Source organism: Macrobrachium nipponense, chromosome 24 (genome assembly GCF_015104395.2).
Source record: "Macrobrachium nipponense isolate FS-2020 chromosome 24, ASM1510439v2, whole genome shotgun sequence".
Taxonomy (NCBI): domain Eukaryota; kingdom Metazoa; phylum Arthropoda; class Malacostraca; order Decapoda; family Palaemonidae; genus Macrobrachium; species Macrobrachium nipponense.
The window spans coordinates 17,000,707-17,024,001 of NC_061091.1; the positions used below are offsets into that span (position 1 = coordinate 17,000,707).

Here is a 23,295-nt window from a genome sequence, read left to right on the forward strand (position 1 = left end):
GGGCAGAACCACCGCCGGACTCATAAAAACCGGTAGGGATGGTATTCTGTGTGGCTCGATCTTGGTTACCTCTGGTAGTGTTGTTCTTGACAAGCCGGGTTGTTCTGTGAATCTCGTCTTTCGGGTGTGGTCGCGCTACATTCCTTTCTTCCCGTAACATTCACAAAGAAAATATAGCCGTGAGTCAACTATAGATAATCACCTACTTTGCTGGTCTGTAAAAGAAAGAAGAAGAAGAAGAAAAAAGATCGTACTATCTCTGGTCTGCAATCTCCCGTACACCATACTGTAGTTCTCTTCTTCATCACTCAGTAGTTAACGAAGTGACTATATTATATTAGTTAAATAAAAATGCAATAGAAATCAATAGACGGAATTTCCTTTCAGAAACCCTTAAGCTAATCATGACAAAGAGGAGGATTGGCATCGTTGGATTTGGGCATCTGGGTAAGCGTGGTATATTATTCACTGTCGAATAACAAATTCTCTTTTTTCTTCTCTCTACAGATAACCTATTAGTTTCTACAGATATTTAAGTCTTCATGTACTTGGCGTTTTCAATGCCTATTTTAACACAAATTGCGAAATATATTAAATGACGTTGCCACCACCAACAGCTGCATCTAATGAAAGAGTAAATTTCCAGAACTGACACCGGATAAAAAAAAAATAGCATCTTGTTCATCAAAACTTATAAAAATAAATAAAAGCTCGAGAGACAGCCAAGTCTCAAGGTGCAATTTCTTCTTTACATAACTCATTACGTTACGTCTGCCGGAGTGAAATCTATACTTTAAAGGCAATTAATCTAGTATACAAGAATATAATTTTGTTCTTTTTCATGAGCGTATGTTTATGAATAACATCATTATACATTTGCATGTACTGGACATCCATGGCATTCAGAATTCAGGTCGCATGCAGTCCAAGTAATCTTAAGTCACTTAGCTGCAAGCTGTAGTTTAAATACTTTATTTCAGGTTACCAGTAGATTTGTTTGTCTTGTCTCTCAGTTGCCTTTGACAAGTATTTCTTTCATTGTCCCAAGTAAAAAACGGAAACTGTTATATTTGTTAAATTGAGACCGATGATCTGTTGTCAATGAAGGTAAGTCAAGGGATGAGGATGGGTTTGAATATGAAGTTCCCATTAGAAATGAAAAGGAGTCATTTTGAAAGCATTCGTTGATCATTTCCAGATGTCTGACCCACTTCGATAACTTTATCATTGCTGTTGAATTTATCTCAGGTTATCACTTGAAGTCTGCAGAGGCAGACTTGCACTCACATCTGGTGAATCTTACTCACTCAGGAAGCAGGTGATATATTTTTCGCCTGCAACGCACCTCTTGATGAAAGTAAAGGCCCATTTTCTACCTTGACAATAGTAGAAGTAATTTTCCCTACTGATATATCTCTCGACATGGGAAAAGGAAACTGTGACTCTCTCATGGTACATCTCTCAATAAATGTATCAATCATTCTTATATAGTATAACTAACTTTTCCATGCATTAAAATATGTAAAGGGCATATATATAATATATATATATAATATATATATATATAATATAATATATATATATATATATAATATAGTATATATATATAATATATATATATTATATAGTATATATATATAGTATATATATATATGATATATATATATATATATATATTATATATATGACTGGTAAAAGTGTTCTGTAACAACAGAATTCCATCTAATAAAAGGAGCCCATAAAAACACCAAATGTAGAGAGAAAAGTACTATATTTCTGTAAATTTTCTCTTTCATATACTGAAGAGAGAGACAGCAGTCTCTGAAATATAGTACTTTTCTCTCTACATTTTGGTGTTTTTTATGGGCTCCTTTTATTAGATATATATATATATATATATGTGTGTGGTGTGTGTGTATGCATAAGCATATAAAAAAATTGTGATGAATGTGGGAAGTTTAACGGGCATTGTGATTATTAAATTGCATACGTACCAGATGAAAAGTTACCAGTAGATTCTATTTACACAGGTATATAAAAGGGAAGTTTATTCATTCCATAAGTTTTGATATATTATATATATAATATATATATATATATATATATATATATATATATATGATATTTATACTATATATCTTTATTACATACATAACATATATATATCAAAACTTAAGGAATGAATGAACTTTCCTTTTATATACCTGTGTAAATAGAATCTACTGGTAACTTTTCATCTGGTACGTACGCAATTTAATAATCACAATGCCCGTTAAACTTCCCAAATTCATCACAATTTTTTTATATGCTTATGCTTATCACTACAAAGCCTAAGACCCACATGGAAGAACATGAAGAAATTCAGACGTCCATAGTAAGATTCAAACCCGTATTCAGAGTATCAGGACGAGGTCAGGTTGGTAACCTGACCTGTATGTGGGTTTGAATTGAATATACAGAGTTTAGGTCAAAGGCCAAGCATTGGGACCTATGAGGATATTCAGTACAAAAAAAGGAAATTGAGAGCAGGTAGGTCTGAAGGGTGTAACATGAGGAAACCCTTGCAGTTGCACTATGAAATAATTGTTATACGACAAAGAACGTGTCTTCGAATCCTGCTGCAGAGGTCAGAATTTCTTCATTTTCTTCCATCTGAGTCTTATGCTTTGCAGTGACAACTATATTGAAAAAGTGTGAATTAAAAAAGTTAAGAGTATTGTGGTTATTACAATTACTTTGCCTGTTTTACCCTGAAGACCAACTTAACAAGAATGAACTCTCCTTTCCTGCTTTTCAATTCAGAGATCATCTTTGAACTTGCAGCATTGTTATGAGCATTAACAAAAAGTCTACAAAGCAGCATCCTTATTACCAACGTTGTAACAGTTTTTGTCTCTTAAATTCCCAATTAGTCTAGGTCTTTATCTATGGCTTTTCTATTACTTTGTATGACTTTTCACTCATTTTCATAATGCTCTTTCATATTTATGACAATTCCTGTCCACCTGCTTCTCAACACTTCTCCCACCAAAGTTCCTTATTTATAATATGATTAGTCTGTATACAACACCTTCAAAATTCTCTAATTCCCTTGTCAGTGCCCAAAATCTTTGTAGTATAGACTAGTGGAAGCCTAATATGCAGATTACGCATCTTTACTCTATTAATGCTACTTTCATAACTATTACTAGAAATATCTTTCTACTTCATTTAGGCTGTTACTGTTATTTTATTTTTATTGCCAAATGCAATATCTACTTAATACAGTCCTGTGTACTTCCTTCAATACTTATAGCCCTCTAATCATTACTGCTGTACCTTGAACCTAATCATATAAGATTTTCACTAATTCTTCTTTATAAAATATCTTTTCTTTTTGACTTGTGTATAGTATTACAAGTTGTGGATTTCAACTTGCATTTTCAGTTTTGATGATAATGCAACTGCAAAGTTTATTCTTTAATAGTTTTTTTATTAATACATACTCAATCTAAACTCCCTTTAATTAGGGCTAAATTAGAAGACTAATGCTAAATTTTATGCTTTCAGGGCAATATCTAACAAATGCTGTTTTGGAACAATCAGACCTAGAGTTGGCTTTTGTATGGAACAGAACCCTTTCAGTTGTGGAAAAAGTTATTGAAAACAGGTAAGCTAACAGTATTTCAGTTTCTGATAAAAATTGTGAAAGGTCAAACAATGGAGTATTAAACCTTTTTCTTTTCTCTCCAGATACATCTGCCAAGACTTGGAGGAATGTGGCCAGTTCAACCCAGATTTAATTGTTGAAGTTGCTCATCCTGCCATTTCTGAGAAGGTAGGCTAAAATGATAAAAGAGAGAATCTTTGTCTCCCCTAATCCCAAAAATAATTGAAAATGTAATAGGAATAGTAACTACAGTATAATGGTATTCACCGAAGAATAATGGATACAAAACTTACATCATAGCAATTAACCAATAAGGAGAAAACAAATATAAAAATCTGTTTTAATACAAGTGTTGTGTCATGCTACTGAGTTTCAAGTATTCTGTGCTTCCTTTCTAAAATTGTAGAACAAAGCTGAAATTGCTGTAGACCTTGGCAAGCAAAGGTCCAACACTGAGCTTTGTTATAAAATTGAATGGCAGTAAGTAGTCATAAGTATCATGCATTCATTGGTATTAACTGATTTACATGCTGTCCAGTGGAACTGAGTGAGGAATATCTTCTACTAAGTGCTCCTGTTGGTGACAGCATTAGACTTGGATACATCTCTTCTTCCCAAAATATTTCCTTTACCTCTACCATTAATAAAGGAATATTATTCCTGTACTGCGTAAATTATTATCTTTTCCTTAATTTAAGTTAATATTTCCAGTTTAACTTTAGAAATAAAAGTTTACAAAATGGAATGACAGTACTACTCCAAAGTGTACAGGCTGTTAATTTATAAATCATGATCATACATTAATAATTATGTATGTGACTTGGAGATAAAGTAATAAACGTTTAAAAATAATATTCACCTAAATATGTCACAATTCAAAGACTAATCTTACTACTGGTACTTAAATATATGGAGTGTCCTTCTGATTCAAATTATAAAGCAGTCTTCTCATTATTTCAGTATGGTCCGCATTTCTTACAAACAGCAGACTATCTTGTTGGCTCCCCAACTGCTTTAGCTTCTCAAGAAATTGAGGATGCTCTAAGGCAAGCTGCCACATCACATGGATTATACATCCCAGCTGGAGCATTCTGGGGTGGGGAGGACATTCTAAAGATGGCTGACAGAGGGACTCTTAGAGTAAGTAGTAGTCAAGATTCTGTTGCACAACTTCTGTTCTTCAAACTCCTATCAGTAGGCATGCTGTCCTTTAAACTACTGTATAAAATAAAACTATGATGACTCAGAACAAGGCATGACACACAAAAATTTAGCTGTGTTTAATACACATACAAGGGTGTCAATAACGTACTATAATACCACTAATGCTTAATTTACTGTTAAAAGAAATATGAAACATGTTTTCATATTACAGTATTTACAAAAAATTTATCTTTGCTTATTATTGAAGTAATAATGTCATCAATAGAATAAGAATCACTCATTTACATTACAGCACAGTATTTTGAAACCATACTTTACAAGTTTTGTAAAATTCTAATTTTCTATTGTATCATAAAACATATTCCAAACATATTTTACCATCGTTTTATCTGAAAGGAATTCTTTCTAAGAGGGTGAACTCTCTGTTACCTAATCTTTTACTTTTCCTTCTATATACGAGAAGAAAAGACTTGGCAATGGCCAATTTGGGTCAGCACTTCTCTACTGACTCTATAGTGTTCTATTGGAAATTTGGTGAATAATAATACCCAAAGTCATTATCCTCTCTTAATGAATTTATCCTAGTAGTGATACCCAACAGGCAACCAAAGTATTCACATTTCTAAGCAGAAAAAAAAAAAAATTGCAAAGAATAAACATAAATCTACCTTTTAAGTTTGATGAGACTGATTGGTCATTGTTTTTACCATAATTCTCCCTCTTCCTACAATTGTTGTGGTAAAGGTTCTACTGCTTGTTCCAGGTATTATTGGAATAATATATGTTTCCTGAGGCCTCAGGGAAAGGATCACCTAGAGCATACCACTTTTCCTGAATATGAGTATATAATGAGCTTCTTGGTAGACAACCTGGAAGGTTCACTTCTATCCAGAGCTGCAAAACTTACCGAGACAACAAAAGCATACACAGAACCTACACTGAGTTCCATCATGACCAAAGTAGTATGTTCCAAGTGTCTTTAAGACACTCACCATATCAACATCTATCAACTTTTGAGACTGAATCTCATCCATTTTACATAAAATATCAAGCAAAACATATTCAAAAAATATGTCTGGAAATACCATACACTTTCATACTATAATCAGACAGTTCCATTTTCTCTTTGAGAAATCACAATGCCACTGGTCAGCAATTATATGAAGATTCATGCAACATTCAACTGTCCAAAGTTCTTGGGAAAGGGTCCAACATAATAAATATTGAGTTTGAAGTACTGTGATGGATCCATTCTATTACTGTCAATGCTAACTAACTCCACCGCATCACAGAAAAATCTCTTCTGGCAGCACTATTTACTACTCTTTATTACTCAAGACTTTTAGCCCAAAAGATAATGCCACAGATCATCAAACACTGCCTATTAAAATAACAAATAATACTCTTTTCTTAACTTGATATTCAACCATTCAATTTCAAAACTGTTACCTCAGCAACAAGAGACACTTCCCCATAGAAGCTGACATTTACATTTACATAACAAATTTTCCAGATAATAAACATTCAATTCAATCATAGCTTGACTTAGAGGTCTAGGGAATACAACAAAATGCACCATTGCACAGTGGTGGCTTAAGACATTTAGTCTAAATGTCCAATTTCATCTGACTGACAGTCACATGTGTTATTGCTCTCGTTACCACAACAATGAATAATTTAATCAGATGTGATTTTGTCAAAATCACACAGTGCGAGAACAAGATGAAAACCAACATGTAAGCCATGAGACAAAGGATTAGTGTGCAAAGAAATAATAAATCTAAGAAACTAACAGTGTAGGGCATCCTGAGTCAAGGTATAAACTGGGTTTCAGAAATGCCAGCTGAAATCATACATTTCAAACAGCTTTGCATTTTTCTATTTTTATGCTAATTACCAAGCTGATAGTTTTATGGACATACTTTGTGATGCTGCCAGACAATCTATGAAATCTGTTATACTGAAATCCAATAAGCCATAGGTCTACTGTACCAAACAATCTGTGTAAACAAGACAGGATAGGAAACACATGACTCACATATAAAATGTAAAACTTATAAGTAAATAGTAAAAAAATCATTAGTGAATAAATTTCTGCTCTAAAATGTACTGGATATTGATCACAAAAATTACAAAAGGCACTCAATATGCTAATTAAATCCAATAAAGACCAAACTTTACTTACAGCATGAAAAATAAAACAAGACCCTACTATAATTATAGCATGCAAAATAAAACCTTACAGCATGCAAAATAAAGCAAATAAAAAAAGTGGATATCATCCAATGATGAAAATAATGAAAGGAGTGGGATGTCAAAATGATAATGCAAGTACTAAATCTTTTCATCAGATAAAAAATGTATGAATTTTGGTGAGTGAGAGGGACAGACCACATAGTGGCTGATGACTATTATCTATGGTATTGAAATAACATTTTCTATTTACAACTTTGCAGAGCTCTCTCTAATTTTATTTCTAATCAATTTTTTACCTGTTCCAGGCCCTAAAAGTCACAATGAAAAAGCACCCAAGCTGCTTTAAACTGGAAGGGACCCTAAAGGCTAAGAATGACAGCATTCAAGGCACAGATGCTGTAGTTCTCTATGATGGACCAGTACGTGAACTATGCCCTTTGGCGCCAAACAATGTCAACACCATGGCAGCTGCTGCCATGGCTGCACATAACTTAGGCTTTAATGGGGTACAAGGTTGCCTCATTTCAGATCCAAAGTGAGTGAGAGCACCAATAATTATGTGAATAATCCTTCCAGTTGTTTCTTGGAACTTGAAAGATTTCAAGTTGAATTCTATGGGAATAGTATTGTAATGCATTTGTGATAATATAGAACAATAGATCTGAATTAACTTTTGAACTATAAAAAATCACACCACAGTATACAATATATAATTATACTATTGCAGATTAACAGACTGGCATGTTGTTGAGGTAGATGTAACAGGACCAGAAGTGGCTGGAAAGAACTTCAATGTGAAAACAGTTCGAAACAATCCAGCAGCACCAGGAGCAGTCACAGGTACAGCAACTTATGCTTCGTTCTTATCGTCAATGGTTCGTGCCACTGGAAAAGGACCAGGAGTTCATCTATGCTAATTGCCCCAACTAAGATACACCACCACTTTCCAACCGATTTCAATCTTTAAAGGGCCACTTTCTAATTGACTATGTATAGTTTCTCAGATGATAAAACCATCATTCATGTGAATTAAAGTCTTAAATGCACTTAATTCATTTTCCTCTCCAACCTTAGTCATTTCTAAAAACTACCCACAGTACCATCTTTCAGGCAACCAATCCATTGCATCTTTGAGGGTGCAGGCCCCATTTTTTGTTTTCATCAGGCATAGGCTATTTTTAGCTTTCCATCTACACATCATCTTTTGGCTTAAGCTATGTATAGGAATGTCTGTACAGAAGATGTACAAACACCCTTATTCAAGAACAAATGCTCTGAGGCAGACCTATGAGTCTAGAAATGAAACTAGTGGTCTAAATGAAAGACTTTAGGATGATATAATTTTCAACTTGTAGCTTTAGTAATAACACACTGGAGTCTTGTCAGGTAATAATACCAATTTCTCTTTCTGTTCTGTACTGTTGCATAGTTCACAAATATTAAGTCTATGAAGTTAGACAAGAGAAATTAAAATTAATCTCAACAATTAGTTATTTACAGATTTACAGATGTTCAGGATCATTTCGGTTGCTCCATAGCAACTACAAATTTTTCCAGGCTCTCTACACACTCAGACTAATTAGTGAAGGTTCATACAAGTCTAAACACACTGTACTGTGAAGTATACAAACATGCAGTATACAGACTTCTGTAAAAGACATTATCAATGTTGAGTTCTCGAGAAAACTGGACAGTATGATATAAACAAAGCTGACCTACTCTACAGTGCCTCCTCATAGTGCATGAGCTCTTTGTTATAACCAATTTACTTACAGCGGAGGGATGTTTACAGTATTGCTTACCTAAACCTATACTGAACAGTACACCAGTAATGAACGAAGTAAAGTACTGTTGCAAACACAGTAAATATATACACCTGTCAATGTGAATAAATTTAAATTGCACTGGCCTTAATTTAACAATCATTTTAACAAACAAAATAACGAAAATACCTTGAAAGCATGAAAAAGCCACAAAACTCCCATATTACTTTAAAGGTACTACTACAATATTCCTACAACAGAAAAACTATAACACAAAAACTGTACCTTGTTCAGTGAGATGCTACTTTAGAGAACCAAAGACCTTTTTCAGAATTAAAAGAATGCTAGCAATTAATCTTATCTGATAATTCAATATGTATCACATAAAAGCTGTTTTGTGATCTGAGAAAGCAATACAAACCAATTCAAATTTTCAGCGTATGTTTTAAAACTTTACAGCCTGCCTTGAAAAAGAAAAAAAATAGAAAGACAAGAATTAATGTGACTGCAAAATACATACACTCCTCTACTTACAAACTTTCCTCACATGAACTTTCAGATACCAATGACCATGATCGTAAATTAAAACTAGGCTTTCCTGTATTATCAAATTTTGCTTAATGTATTTAGGTTTTACATATCATTTGTATTAATAAAATACTCTATAAAATACAGTAAAATATTGATATTGTGTTTTAGTATGAAAAAACATATAGTACTGTACATATTGACTCTGAGTATATCAAGTTGGGCTTATGAACAAAGCAACGTACGAACAGCCTCTCCGAACATAACTTGTTTGTAAGTGAAGGAGCGTCTGTACTCACACTGGTTTCACTAAATTTTGCTGCGAATTAGATGAGCTGTTTTCTATTGGAATCTTCTGCTCTAACCTAAACATACTTTGCCCACATTGCAAAGAAAGTTCCTATCAAGTGAGTGCTAAGGCAGACTGGTTTCCTGCATGCTTTCTAAATTACTTCTACTTCATTGCTGTATCATTCCATTTAAAATGGGATTTATCAATATCCTCAAAACCCCTTCCTTTAACCAGTCAAAAACACTGATGGTATATTAAAAAAAAGAAGCCTTAGAATGGTGGAAAATCAAACCATTTAAATGTCACTTAAATGAAGTTACAGTGACATGCAACCAAATCCGCTGTTCTCTCAGATCTTGTACGACATACCGTCCCTTGTTAAAATTTGAAGTATGTAAACTAAAATTCATTTGTATACTTGGAAGTGCCATAGGTACCTATAATTAATTAACTGTCTTTGATAAAATAGTTCACAAATCTGTAGACTACAAACAAAGCAGGGTATCAAAACCTGTCAAGCATTATTAGATATACATATAGTACGTATACTCAAGGGCACAGATGTACAGCATAAATAAAAAACAGAAATTACTCTCATCATAACTGCTACATTTACAAAAGAGTAAAGATTATATTATTTACAATATGTAACCACTTCCAACAGAACTATATTTCATTCACAATTCTGTAGATGTCTTCAATACAAAGAGTATATTTTTAAGTACTAAAACACACTTCATCAGTCATCAACTTTTATTTTTTTACTAGATAGTCCCTGTTTAGGTATAAGAAAAAATTTAAATTCATATCTTTTTCAAGTTAGTTTGGAACAAAGCCTTTGGCTTTCACACAAAACTCTGCCACATAACAAAAACAAGAAAGAGTATGGCTTTAAAGACTTTAAGTCATATCAAACCTAAAATACTAACATGTGTATATGGTATATCTGGATGAGAGAAAAGTTCCTAGGGAATGGTTCCTTGTAAAGATGGGCACATTGTCTCCATGGCTGCTAACTTTTACTGATTGTGCTATGTGAGAAATCAAGAATAAGAACACAAGATAGAGGTGCTAATTTACGAGATAAGAAGATGGGCTGTGAATGGAGAGTGGCATAAGATGATGTCTGCTGACAATACAGTATACTGAACTGAGGTTAGTCATGTGAAACTGCAAAGATTAGTGAGTTTGAACTTGCTTGCAAAAAGAGAAAGTTGATAGTAAATGAGTAAGAGTACGACTTGGAAGGTAATAGTAGTAGATTCTTAGAAGTATTTGGGTGAAAACAGATGTAACAAGATAGGTAAGACAATGTGTGCATATGATTGGGAGGAAACCTGGAGTGTCTATGGTTACCAAGTTTGAAAGTAACCAGAAACTCTTGAACAAACTCTCCACTCTGGAACAAATAGAGGATACTGAAAACAAATGAAAGGAAGTACTCCACTCTACAGTTGGCTTTGTCAGATTTAATCGGGTGGATAATAGGTTAGCAACCAAACTATATGGCATATGCTTTCAAATCAAATTTAGTATTATGACACGAAACTATAAATGTAACCATAAAGAACTTATTTGGATAAATATACATGGCAATGAATGGAATTGAAGTGAATCCATTATTCCAGTTATAAGCCGCATACGCTAAATAAAATTTTACATAGTATACATATCTTTACAAAAGAGCTTTACAGAGAATACTGCATAAGTAGTCATACTACTTTTATCAAATATAATTTCACATTAAAACTTTTTTTTAAGTCTTAATAAATATATGTAGTATTAAATACAGTAATTATGAACTAGATAGCTAATTGTTTACTTTAAAGACTCACTAAAAATGAGATTATATACTCTATTTAAAAATGTTGTTGAACCTCTATAAAAAAAAAAAAAAAAAAAAAAAATTAAAAGGACCAAACAACTGTGTCCTTCCTTAACCTTAAACCTTAAACGCCGGAGCGGTAAATAAAAAAATGACTCCCGTGTGCCGGAGGGGTTTGAGAGTGAGCGCGTAAGCGGAAAAAATATTTTTTTCAAAAAATCACAGCGCGCTTAGTTTTCAGATTAGAGTTCATTTTTGGCTCCTTTTTTTCTCATTACTTGAAGTTTAGTATGCAACCATCAGAAATGAAAAAATTATCATTATCATATATAAATAATGCGATATATGATAGCACAAAAAACGAAATTTCATATATAATTGTAATTCAAATCGCGCTGTGCGCAAAACGGTTGAAGGTAAACAAGTTACTTTTTTTTCGTTGTAATGTACACTAAATTCAATAATTTTGGTATATAACAAATTGTAAAACGATAAAAGCAACACGAGAAAATATTATCACAAAATAATGCATGAATTTGTAACGCGCTTACGTAAACACATATTTTTTCAAAAAATTCACCCCATAAATCTAAAATATTGTCCTAGAGACTTCCAATATGTTTCAGAATGAAGACAAATGATTGAATATTACTTATACTGTAAGAATATTAGCTTACAAATGCAGTTTTCGCACCATATCTGACGAGTTAGCTAAAGTGACCGAATGTCGAATTTTTAATATATATTATTTTTTTATATGCAATTATTTCGGAAATAAGAAAAGCTACAACTTTCAAATATTTTTCGTTTATTCTACATGAAATTGCGCACATTTTCATATATAAAAACTCTATGAAATGCCTAATATGAAACGGAGCAAATATTCGAGAATGGACTTACGCATTTCGGAGATTTGTGGCGGAGAATCCGCGCGCGCGAGGGAAGGAAAGTTTTTTTTTTAAAATTCACCATAAATTTAAATATTGTGCTAGAGACTTCGAATTTGTTTCACGATGAAGATAAATGACTGAATATTACTAGACTGTAAGAGTTTTATCTTACAATTTGCGTTTTTCGACCATTTCCGGTTAGAGTCAAATTTGGACGAACGTGGTTTTTTTTCTATTTATCGTGATTTATATGCAAATATTTCGAAAATGAGAATAGCTACAACCTTCAATCATTTTATTGTTGTATTATACATGAAATTGCGCACATTTTCATATATAAAACGTTATGTAACGGCTAATTTAAAATGGTGCAAACATTACCACAATCGCCACATATGATTTTTTCGGAAGAGTTACCACGCGGACGTAAGAAAAGATGTATTTTTTTCATAAATTCACCATAAATCGAAATATTGTGCTAGAGACTTCCAATTTGTTGCAAAATGAAGGTAAATGCTTGAATATTACTAGAATATAAGCGTTTTAGCTTACAATTGCGTTTTTCGACCATTTCGGTAGTCAAAATTGACCGAAGGTTGAAAATTTGTCACTTATCATTTTTTATATGAAAATATTTCAAAATTGATAAAAGCTACAACCATGGGTTGTTTTTTAGTTGTATTGTGCATTGAAGTTGCGCACATTTTCATATATAAAAACTTTATGTAACGGCTAATTTAAAATGGTGCAAACATTACCACAACGCATGTATGATTATTTCGGAAGAGTTACCGTGCGGACGTAAGGAAAAAGTTTTTCATAAATTCACCATAAATCGAAATATTGGTGCTAGAGACTTCCAATTAGTTGCAAAAATTAAGTTAAATGATTGAATATTACTTAAATATAAGAGTTTTAGCTTACAATTGCGTTTTTTCGACCATTTTCGTAGAGTCAAAGCCTTTGAACCCAAGGTTGAATTTTGGCACCTTTATCGTTATTTATTATGAAAATATTTCTTAAAACTTGATAAAAGCTACAATCATGAGTATATTTTTGTTGTATTCTACATAAAAATGCGCACATTTTCATATATAATACTCTATGTAACGGGCTAATTTAAAATCGGTAAAAAAATTATGTCAAAGTGACGAAATAATTTCCGAGATGTGTCACAGATACTTTTTAGTGCGGCAAGAAAGAAATTCGCGCTTGCGCGCCTGCGTAACGATTGTAAACAAAACAACACCTTGATCCGTGAACTCCCAGCATCCCCCAAGGCGCGTGATTCAAGAGTTTTCGGCTGTAGGCCTAAAAGTATTTTTCCGCGAATTTTAAAAAAAAACTTTTGTATGTCGACGTAAAATACGTCTCCAGTCGGCACCCGAGAGACAAAAAATGTCGACCGTAAAATATGTCCAGTCGGCGTTTAAGGGTTTAAGTCTCTGAAATGTATGAATACCCAATTCAACAAAATGTTTGGAAATAACACAGAACCTGCCAATATTCATAAAAAGCCTCAATGAATTATTATAACAAGATAGGAGGTTTGTTCAGAGTAACCTTTCTACTTTCTGGCACGGGTGGAATACTACACAGTGTGGTGCAGAATGATTTAAACAGGTGAACTTTAACGTTATCATCACATTTATAAAAAACTCCGGAGCAACAGATTGCCTCTCATACAATGACCAGGTATAAGGATGTGATGTGCTTGTCATCCCTAAGGTCACAGTTGATATGCATACCTAAGCACTATAATTTAAAAAGGCTGGACAACTTCCAAATTATCTTTATCCATCTACAACTCTGAATCTCCCCAGATAATGATTTTTTCTGTTTGTCATTGCTTTGGTCTTTTCAGCATTAACTATAAGGTAGTTCTTTATATATATATATTATATATATATAATATATATATATATATATATATATATATAAACTGCATAAACAACATTTTGTTTTTAGAAGGGCTTTTGCTGAAGGACTAAGTAATACCAAGTCATCATATAAAATGTGATTAATTCTGTTCTCTTGTATGTTATACATCCTCCCTCATTTTTCAAATAGTTTCTGCTTAAACCATCCATATAAACTGCAAATAATACAGCAGACAGAACTCTAACTTGCGTAATATGTACCGCATTTGGTTTGAAATGGTGAGGAAAGGGAGTTTCCCCATGTTACTCTAAACCTATGGGTTGAATACCAGTTTTTATATTTCTATAATATAAAGTGGTACTTTTCTTTGCCTTAAAATATATGACATTTTTATGGCAAACATGATCAAATGCTTTTGAGAGGTCCATGGAACAAAGAAAATGGGGATATTCTTAGAATGATACAACTCTTCAGTTTGATTTAAAAACAAAGCCATCTCCATGCTTTGAAAGGTTTTGCAAGCCAGAATTTTCCTTATCTTGGTTTACTATGCATCATGTATATTCAAACTTGTACTAGCTATTCAGAAAATATGCATAGACCCATAAACATCATGAGCAACAAACAGTGGAACTGATCATGCAAACAAATGTTCAACTGATGATGCAAACCTAAATAGGATGGAATATTTGTATTAGATTTTGGTGAAAAAATGCTAGCCACTTGGAATGCTAGTATGGGGGGTACTTTTGCAAGATGGCCACTGGGTAGCCCCTAGTGTGTGACATTCTACAAAGTAGTAAAACGAATAAAGGATGTGATATTAACAAACAAGATGGCCAGAGACATGGAGAGGAAAAGGCCATGGTTAAGGTGTAAAAAGGTGAGAAAAGGTGCTCAAACTGCGTTAAATTGAACGGCTTATCAATGAAAAAGAAATAGCTAAGTGTTGGAGTTAACATTACACTAAAATAATGTCAGGAGGTCACACCCTCCTATGGATAACCATAGGCCACTTAATATCACACTCATTTACTCACAGTTGCATGCCAGGAATTTTAACTAATATTAAAATATGTATGTTCTGTAGTAAAAGCACAGCAGAATAGTCTTATCAGATATGTCTTATTATAGACCAATAGCTTTAGTATCCATTATATCAAATTATCTGAATGTATAATTTTATATAGATGTCAGAAATATTTTGAAACAACGGATACTAAAACCATTGGTCTATAATAAGACATACCTGATAAGACTATGTATTCTGCTGTTCTTTCACTACAGAACATATTTTATATTAGTTGAAATTCCTGGCATGCAACTGTGAGTAAAAGAATCCCTCATACTACCATTCCAAGTGGCTAGCACTTTTTCATTAAAATCTAATACAAATATTCCAACCTATTTAGATCTATATCATCAATTAAACATTTGTTTGTATTATCAGCTCCACTTACTGTTTGTTGGTCATGATGTTCATGGGTCTATGCATATTTTCTGAATAGCTAGTACAAGCTTGAATATACATGATGGATTGAAGCATAAAATATAAACACAATAATATGAGTGTGTGTGTTACTGTATTAGGCATTAATGTAAACATGCCTTAGTTCTTCCTCTCAGTACTCTACGTAGTAGTACGTATCTTTTAATAAAGTTTATGACGCCATCGTACTCTGCTGCCTGTGCATTGCGTGGAAAATGTAAAATATTTTCAATATTGTCTTATCAATATTACTTCGTAACCTTAAAAGCATAGGAACTACTTACTCCATTGCAAAATTTATTTAACATAAAATGAAACAACAAAAATGGGGAAATACCTGTACACTGAAACTGCATATAAAAGTATGATTATAATACAATCAAGATTCAGATGGTAAGACTGAATTATGGATATTTCATATATAGCATGAGGCAATGGAGATGGCTAGGACATGTCCTTCACACAACTTCACAACCTACTTTGATGAGACCTGTTAGAAGAGATTTGTGGAAGACAACGCATGGGAAAAACACGAGACAAAATTTCAGACAACCTGGGTTTCACACAGGGTTGAAGTCCATGATGATAATGAATACACTTTCCCATTCAGAGGTAACAAACTGACAAAGAAAAGCTAAGAATGTTTTTATTACTTTCTGTAGCTAGTCATCAAAGACATTCTCTCATGCTTGTTCACAAGGTTCATATATAACAAACACCAAAACCAAGCCTGAGTTATGTACAAGTCTAAAAAAGTACTGTAGCCTGAGGTCTTATCCAAAGACTTCAAAATTGAAAACCTCATATGGTGTACTGACAAGATTGTTATAATGGTTATTCAACATTTATAAAAGTTACTCACTTCTGCATCTAAAACTATGCAAAAATGAATACAGAAAAATAATGAAATTTTAGGAGGATCAATTAAAAACAAGAAGTCTTCCTTCTGCAATATGGTAAATTATGTCCTATCATTCATTAAACATTTCCATATCAAGTTCCCTGCGTGCACTACATGGAAATAATGTTAACATATGGTTACTTTGGAGTATTTCAGTGCTATCTTCAACTGACATGATTCTATTTATAGCAACTTGGTTAGCCAAACTCGGTAAACTCCCTTTTGCAAGGTGGCAACTGTATAACAAATGTTCTAGTCTTGGGGTGTACAATGGCTTTTCCCTCCCAGCTTTGAGTTCTGTTGCTTGTGAGCATAATCAATGCATATCTTCTCTACACTTGCTTGTTTTTTATATCTATCTGGGTTTTTATTTGTCAGCTATTAGCTATAATCTATTCAGAACAAATATTCAGCTGCTTCCCTTCTTCACAATTGGGCGTTATATTTTGTGAAAATCCAATATGCAAGTTTAGGACTCTTTGGTTTGTTTCATAATATATGTGTACTATATATAAATTAAAAGGTTTAAATGTTAATAAATGTGTAACCAGTTTTAAAAAAAAAGATATCTTCAAGCAATATTCTGGAAACCCTGTGGCTATACTGCAAACAGCTTAAAACCAATACCACTACATAGCCTGTCTAATTCCACAGAGCTTTCATGAGGAAAATAGGCATATGCACATTTATTAACCTAATGATTCTTAAACTAGTGTTTTTATTGAAAATACACAGTATAGCAACACTCAAGGTTCTCAAAACTACAGTATTGAAAATACTGAACATAACTCAAAAAAACCTAAAGCCAAAGTTGCAGCTGTATTCTATTAGTTACAGCAACACTCTTTCCACACTTAGTGGATTAAGTCTGTCAAATTTAAACATTAAAAATGAGTGACATACATTAAAGATAAAAACATGGTATGAAGTTCTATAAAGTAAATCTTTTGATTCTACTTTAGCAATCAGTATTGCACCAATGACAAATTTGCACGTCTTCTCATAAGATAAATACTAAAGAACATCATTCTCTGTTACAGTCAAATTGTACTATAGTATCCAAGTATGATGAGCTACCTAAACAGTACTAAAATGTACTATGCATGAAAGATGAAGGTGAAGTTGACTTGAACAAGTTTCTGACAAAGAGATCACAAACATACATATCTCCGCAAAGAACTCTCCTCAAGTGCAATTTTTACTAGAAAATGTTAATGGAGCTTACAACTACATACAATACATTAGAAAGGGGTTAGCTCAAATTAAACATCCATCAGAATGGATCCCCCCTACTTGGACACTCGAGAGTTATGTAATGTAATGCATTTGTAACTTACGGCCATGATATATCTCGTTTCAACTTGACTTTCTGTTTGCTGTCACTTGAACTCTGCAAAAGAAAAAAATAGAAGATACAACTTGAAAACCTCCGCTGTTTTTGTTTCAAACTAATGGTAAAATGTTATAAGAAAGGCCATGACAGTTATAGATAGGTTTCCTATGACATCATAGCAGACAAGCACCTGATAAGCCGCCTGCATCTTTTATGTAAATGAAAGAAATATAAAATTTTGTTGTTATTCTAAGGAGTTATGAACCTTATAACGAAATATAGCAAGCGAGGACAATTCACAAACAGAAGATTGATTACATAGAGTCTCTGGAGCCTGCAGTGCGTTAAAGATATATGATAAACTGAAACTTGTAAATAACAAAGGTATAGTTGCCTTTATTACACTTTGAGATGCAAATTCATAAATATCCCTCTACAGATTTAAGTGGCAAATGCAATTTTGGACATATAAAATATTGTAGTTCATGTGAATGTCGATACTGAAGAAAACGAATATTGTAAACTGAAAGTTGTAAATAACAAAGGTATAGTTGCCTTGTCATACTTTGAAATGTGATTTAATAAATATCCCTCCACAGAATTAAGTGGTGTATGTGATTTTGGACATATGAAATACTGTAGTTCATGTGAATGTCGATACTGAGGAAATCAAATAGGCGAAATGTTGCACAAATAAGGGTTTTCTATGAGAGACATGGTGACACTTTTACAGACTGAAGTCATGGGATTTTTTCACGGTTTCCTGAAACATTAATTTCTTGTCTTTGTGTGCATTTGGGACCTTGTTGTCAATTGTTTTTAAGTTAATTTCTTTTTGTAAGTTGTCCGTTGGCTAGCGTCCGCCTCAGTTCATGTATTCTGTTAAATTTACAAGAGTTTAATTTCAGGCCAGGCCAGGTCATCATAGTCCCAACCTATCCAGGGACATAAAACCTACCAGGGGGGAAATTTTCAACAACTAGCCATTTTTGTCACTTTTGATATTCAATATCAATTTTAACAAATACATATTTGACCAAAATAACGTCATAGCAGCTCTAAATCATCTATCACTTGACAGAGAATGCAGAGGCTGTTAATGAATTACTTTGTGAAGTATTTATGCCCAAGGCTTCTTTAATTATTCACCATTATATCATTAATTACACTAACAATTAATAACACTCGTCACTAATGAAGTAATCTGAGAAAATTTTCGTTTGTCTTTACAGCTGAAAATTAGCCCTGTTTATCCTGGAAACCCAGAGGGCTCTCCTTTCACCAATCTTTTGGGTTTCATCTCCTTGATTCCTCACAACAGCAGGGACTGAGTAAACCAATTTGCCGTCTCTGTTTGACCTATTGTGGCATCCAAATACACTGCAAGCATTTACCATACGTATTTAAAGGATAGGATAGGATAAAAGATTAGTTTAACCAGACCTCTGAGCCTAAAATAGACTCTCCTCAGGCTGGTTCCCAGGAATTAACCAGAGAAAAAGAAAAAAATGAAAAGGAAATAAAAACTAAACCCTATTAAAAAAACCGACTTTACTTAGGAACATAATTTTGTTAAGTGAGAAATCCCTGTCCTCAGCAAGAATTACTGACATTGTTGGATCTTGAGAAAAAAAAAGCAGCCTCTGCTGAATCCAATTTGGGCATTCAATAAGTAAGTGCTGTACATATAACTTTGGTCTTAAGAACATGGAAGTGACTTGAATTAAAAAAAAATCATAAGTACTTATTCTCTTTTGGTTTTGGGCATTAAATTGATCTATTGCAGTCTGTAAATTATTAACAAAGGGGTTGAATAGATTAGACAATTTTCTTGCAGATATAGTGAACTTAGTTTTAGACCATACTCTGGTTTCTTTGCTGAATCATTGATAGCTCTCAAAATCATCTCTGCTTTCAAATTTTTAAGGAGTGAAGAAGTATGTAAACTTTTTTTGCTTTTGTTACTCACATACTATAGACACATAATGTGAATTCACTGAATGACTTACTTCTATTTTCTTAATTCACCTAGGTCAGAATAACCATATGTTCAGAGCAAAATTACTATGCATATTTTCAGGGAGAAAAATTATACTTTTATAATAAAATTCAGTTTTATATACATATACATATACATATACATACTTAGCAAGTAATTACATAGCTATAGTTTCTAAATATAGCACCAACCTAAATAAGAAAGTCTTGGTAGTGCTTCAATTGTTAAGTGCAATGACCAGTCCTGCTCACCAATGGGAATACCAGGAATGACTTTGAAGACAACCTCATTCTGTTTGCGCCGTATGCCCATCAGCAGGGAGGTGGGTGGGCTCTGATTCTGTATTACTTGGTAAGTATATATAAAATCTAATTTTATTATAAAAATTAATTTTTGAATACTTACCAGCAGATCTAATATTTGCTTATACCTTTCATGCCCATTAGCAAATTGACAAACCTACCAACATTGAATCCTAAACATTCACATATATACATCTACAAACATATATAAGTATATGCAGAACTTACACCCTAAAACAATAGGCAACATGCCAGTTGGCCTCTATGAGATTAGACCCCTGTCAGTTGTTCCCAGTTGTTTAAAACTGGCACAGGCGAGCTGGGCACCAGGTAAGCTAGTAGCTTGGGAACTGGAGGGCGTTCCTGGGCGCTCAGAGTATGAGCTGGTGCCAGGGAAGCTGGAAGCCAGGTAGGCACTAAAAACTGTGAAACATTTCATGATTGCGTGTCATCCTTGCATAGGGGCCAAAATAACACGGTTCTCAGCTGTCGAGAACGTCTTTGCTTCCTAAAGCTCAATCCAAGCAAAATAGTCAGCACACTATCTCTCCTTGTTACATTCCTGCCCTAACACTTTCTTAGTTCTCTGCAAAATAAAATGATAATAAAATTTTAAAAATAGTGTATTTTTGCTACAGTAGCAAAAAAATTGATAAAATTGAAACTGACATATCAAAACCAGAAAAACCTGATCCTGAAAGCTGTCTAGCTTGAAGTCCTCTCAAAATCAGCAGTAACACTTCACCGAAATCCAGAAATGTAACCAACAAATAATGAAAAAACTGCTGCAAACACCCAATGTTTACGTCACGTCCAGCAGAAAGAGAATTAGGCTGTCTTTTAAGTTGTTCCTGGTATTCCTGTTAGTGGCCAAGACAAGTCAACTGCAATAAACAATCTAAGTGCTGCAGCAAAATTTGAATTTAAGCTGCTGCAATAGTTAGCTATAGCTATGCAATTACTTGGTAAGTTATATATATATATATATATATATATATATATATATATATATATATAGATATATATATATATATATATATATATATTATATATATATATATACAGTGGGGCCTCGCTTAGTCGCGGATCAGCAATCACGGATTCAGTTAATCGCAGGTTTTTCCTTGGACCACTTCTCAGTCTATATATTGCTGGTATGAATCACAGCATCGCGGGCTTGTCGGTGGTAGGCTAAGCCTCGTCCGGTTCCAATAACCAACAAATGCATGAACAGATTCACATTATGATATTAACTGATAATAAAGGTAATAAAACCATTCTCACCCTGTATATTATTGGCATATCTTCATAATATATAGCCTATTCATGGAATAATTCCACGTCATTGACATCAACTTGTAGTTGAGCAGCCAGCAGAAATGCAAACATTGAGTTACACTTCACAGCACCTTGTCATTCTTAACCTTTTAGAAATGTTAATAGTAGTAGTTTAATTACAGTTGTAATAACATTTAGGAAAACATAAATTTTCAATTCGAACTTCATTATTGTTTTGGTATAACGTAATCAACTTCTCTGAACACTGCAGTCATACAAACGATAATTGTCATAGATTATCGTATGTTGTTTGCAATCGGCAACGAAGTGTAAACGTAATAAAACCATTTTTACCTTATATATTATTGTCATATATTCATAATAAAACGCAAATCTTATATATTATTGGCATATATTCATAATAAAAAGCCTCTTCAAGGAATAATTCCTTGGGGAATCCATTTTTCAAAAGACAAAAATACACTTTACATGTTTACAGTATACAATGAACAATGATTACTTTATTTTGATGTGATTACATTAATATTACAGTACGGTACTCTAAGCAGTACAGTAACTATTTTTTATCATAAATATATATTCTTTCACGAAAAAAATACGTATGACCACCGTGACGTCACCATTCTACAAAGTACTGATGGATTTTTTGCAAGTGTCCTCTAACTCTGTCATAAATCACTTTACTTACTTTTTTTGTGAAGCCCAAATGCTACGTATATTCCGGAAAATTAACAAAATCACGAATTTTATCACAGAGCAAGATTTGCTAATTACAGTTTTCTTCTTCTTTTCATGACTAAATGCATTTTTAGAATAAAACTCATTCACAAATTTTCAAATACTATGAAAGTAAATAGCAAAATCTCTCTCTCTCTCTCTCTCTCTCTTTCTCTCTCTCTCTCTCTCTCATCACTTACAGAAAAAAAAAACTATAATAATATTATCGTAATAAAAGAACAAGATGGTCCCCGAAAGAATGAAAATATGTGTTGCCATATTTTTATTCTTTCTGTGATTTACGAAACTGTGCTTCAATACAACTTTTATAGTTGACTCAATGATTATCACATATTATAACAGTATACAAGAGAATATCTTATCACTATCCATGTTTCATTTCTTATCATCATAAAATATTTAAAATACAAATTTCATTGTTTTTCTCGAGCTAAGATAGTCAACAGTACTCTAGTCCCAAGCTGCTCTCTCAAGCTATTCTCATCCTAAGCTGCTATCTCAAGCTATTCAAGTTACTCTCGACACAAGCTGCTCTCTCTCTCTCTCTCGTCCTGCATCGTCTCTCTCTCCTCTCTCTCTCTCTCTCTCTAAAGCTCTCTCAAATATGAATTAACTGTATCATAATGTCATAAACTATTTATGTACAAAGTTAATAAAATAATAATAATAATTCCATTAATAAATTAGTTTCTTTTAGCAACTAAATTGTTTCCCAAAATAATTCTTTCGGTAATAAACGGTCCAATCAGCTGATTCTTAACTGTCAAAACAAAAAGACAAAACTAGATTTTTATTGCTGTATTTTGCTGTTTATACATTAATATTATAGTTGGGTGCTGCAATCATTACAGTAAATCATGTTTTTTTTATCATAAATATGTTCATTCACGAAATAGATATATACTATGTACTTTTAGTTTGGTGCAGCAGCCAAATCATGAAAATAGAAAGGAATTGTTAGGTAATTATAATTTTGTTTGTTGATCTGATGCAGGGGAAATTGAAGATAGGAAAGAATAACTTTGAAACTGTCTTGAATTTAGTTT

At 33.1% G+C, this 23,295-nt stretch overlaps 3 protein-coding genes across 3 annotated transcripts in view; 1 reads left to right on the plus strand and 2 right to left on the minus strand.

The window, feature by feature from the left end:
- Positions 1 to 208, minus strand: part of LOC135205481 (protein Mo25-like) — a 49,245-nt gene extending 49,037 nt beyond the window's left edge. The window contains exon 1 of the mRNA XM_064236193.1: positions 70 to 208. The gene's annotated coding sequence lies outside the window, so the exon portion shown is untranslated. The remainder of the gene's footprint in view (positions 1 to 69) is intronic.
- On the plus strand, positions 41 to 8,055 carry LOC135205482 (aspartate dehydrogenase domain-containing protein-like). Its single transcript, XM_064236194.1, has 7 exons — positions 41 to 179; positions 388 to 447; positions 3,550 to 3,649; positions 3,733 to 3,817; positions 4,610 to 4,789; positions 7,315 to 7,544; positions 7,737 to 8,055. Exons 2-7 carry the CDS (start codon positions 405 to 407, stop codon positions 7,924 to 7,926), a joined length of 828 nt encoding a protein of 275 aa, XP_064092264.1. The 5' UTR covers positions 41 to 179; positions 388 to 404; the 3' UTR covers positions 7,927 to 8,055.
- An 8,251-nt stretch (positions 8,056 to 16,306) lies between these two features.
- Positions 16,307 to 23,295, minus strand: part of LOC135205483 (uncharacterized) — a 113,325-nt gene continuing 106,336 nt past the window's right edge. The window contains exon 4 of the mRNA XM_064236195.1: positions 16,307 to 17,968. Within this exon, the coding sequence (XP_064092265.1) occupies positions 17,912 to 17,968 (57 nt within the window). The 3' untranslated portion in view covers positions 16,307 to 17,911. The remainder of the gene's footprint in view (positions 17,969 to 23,295) is intronic.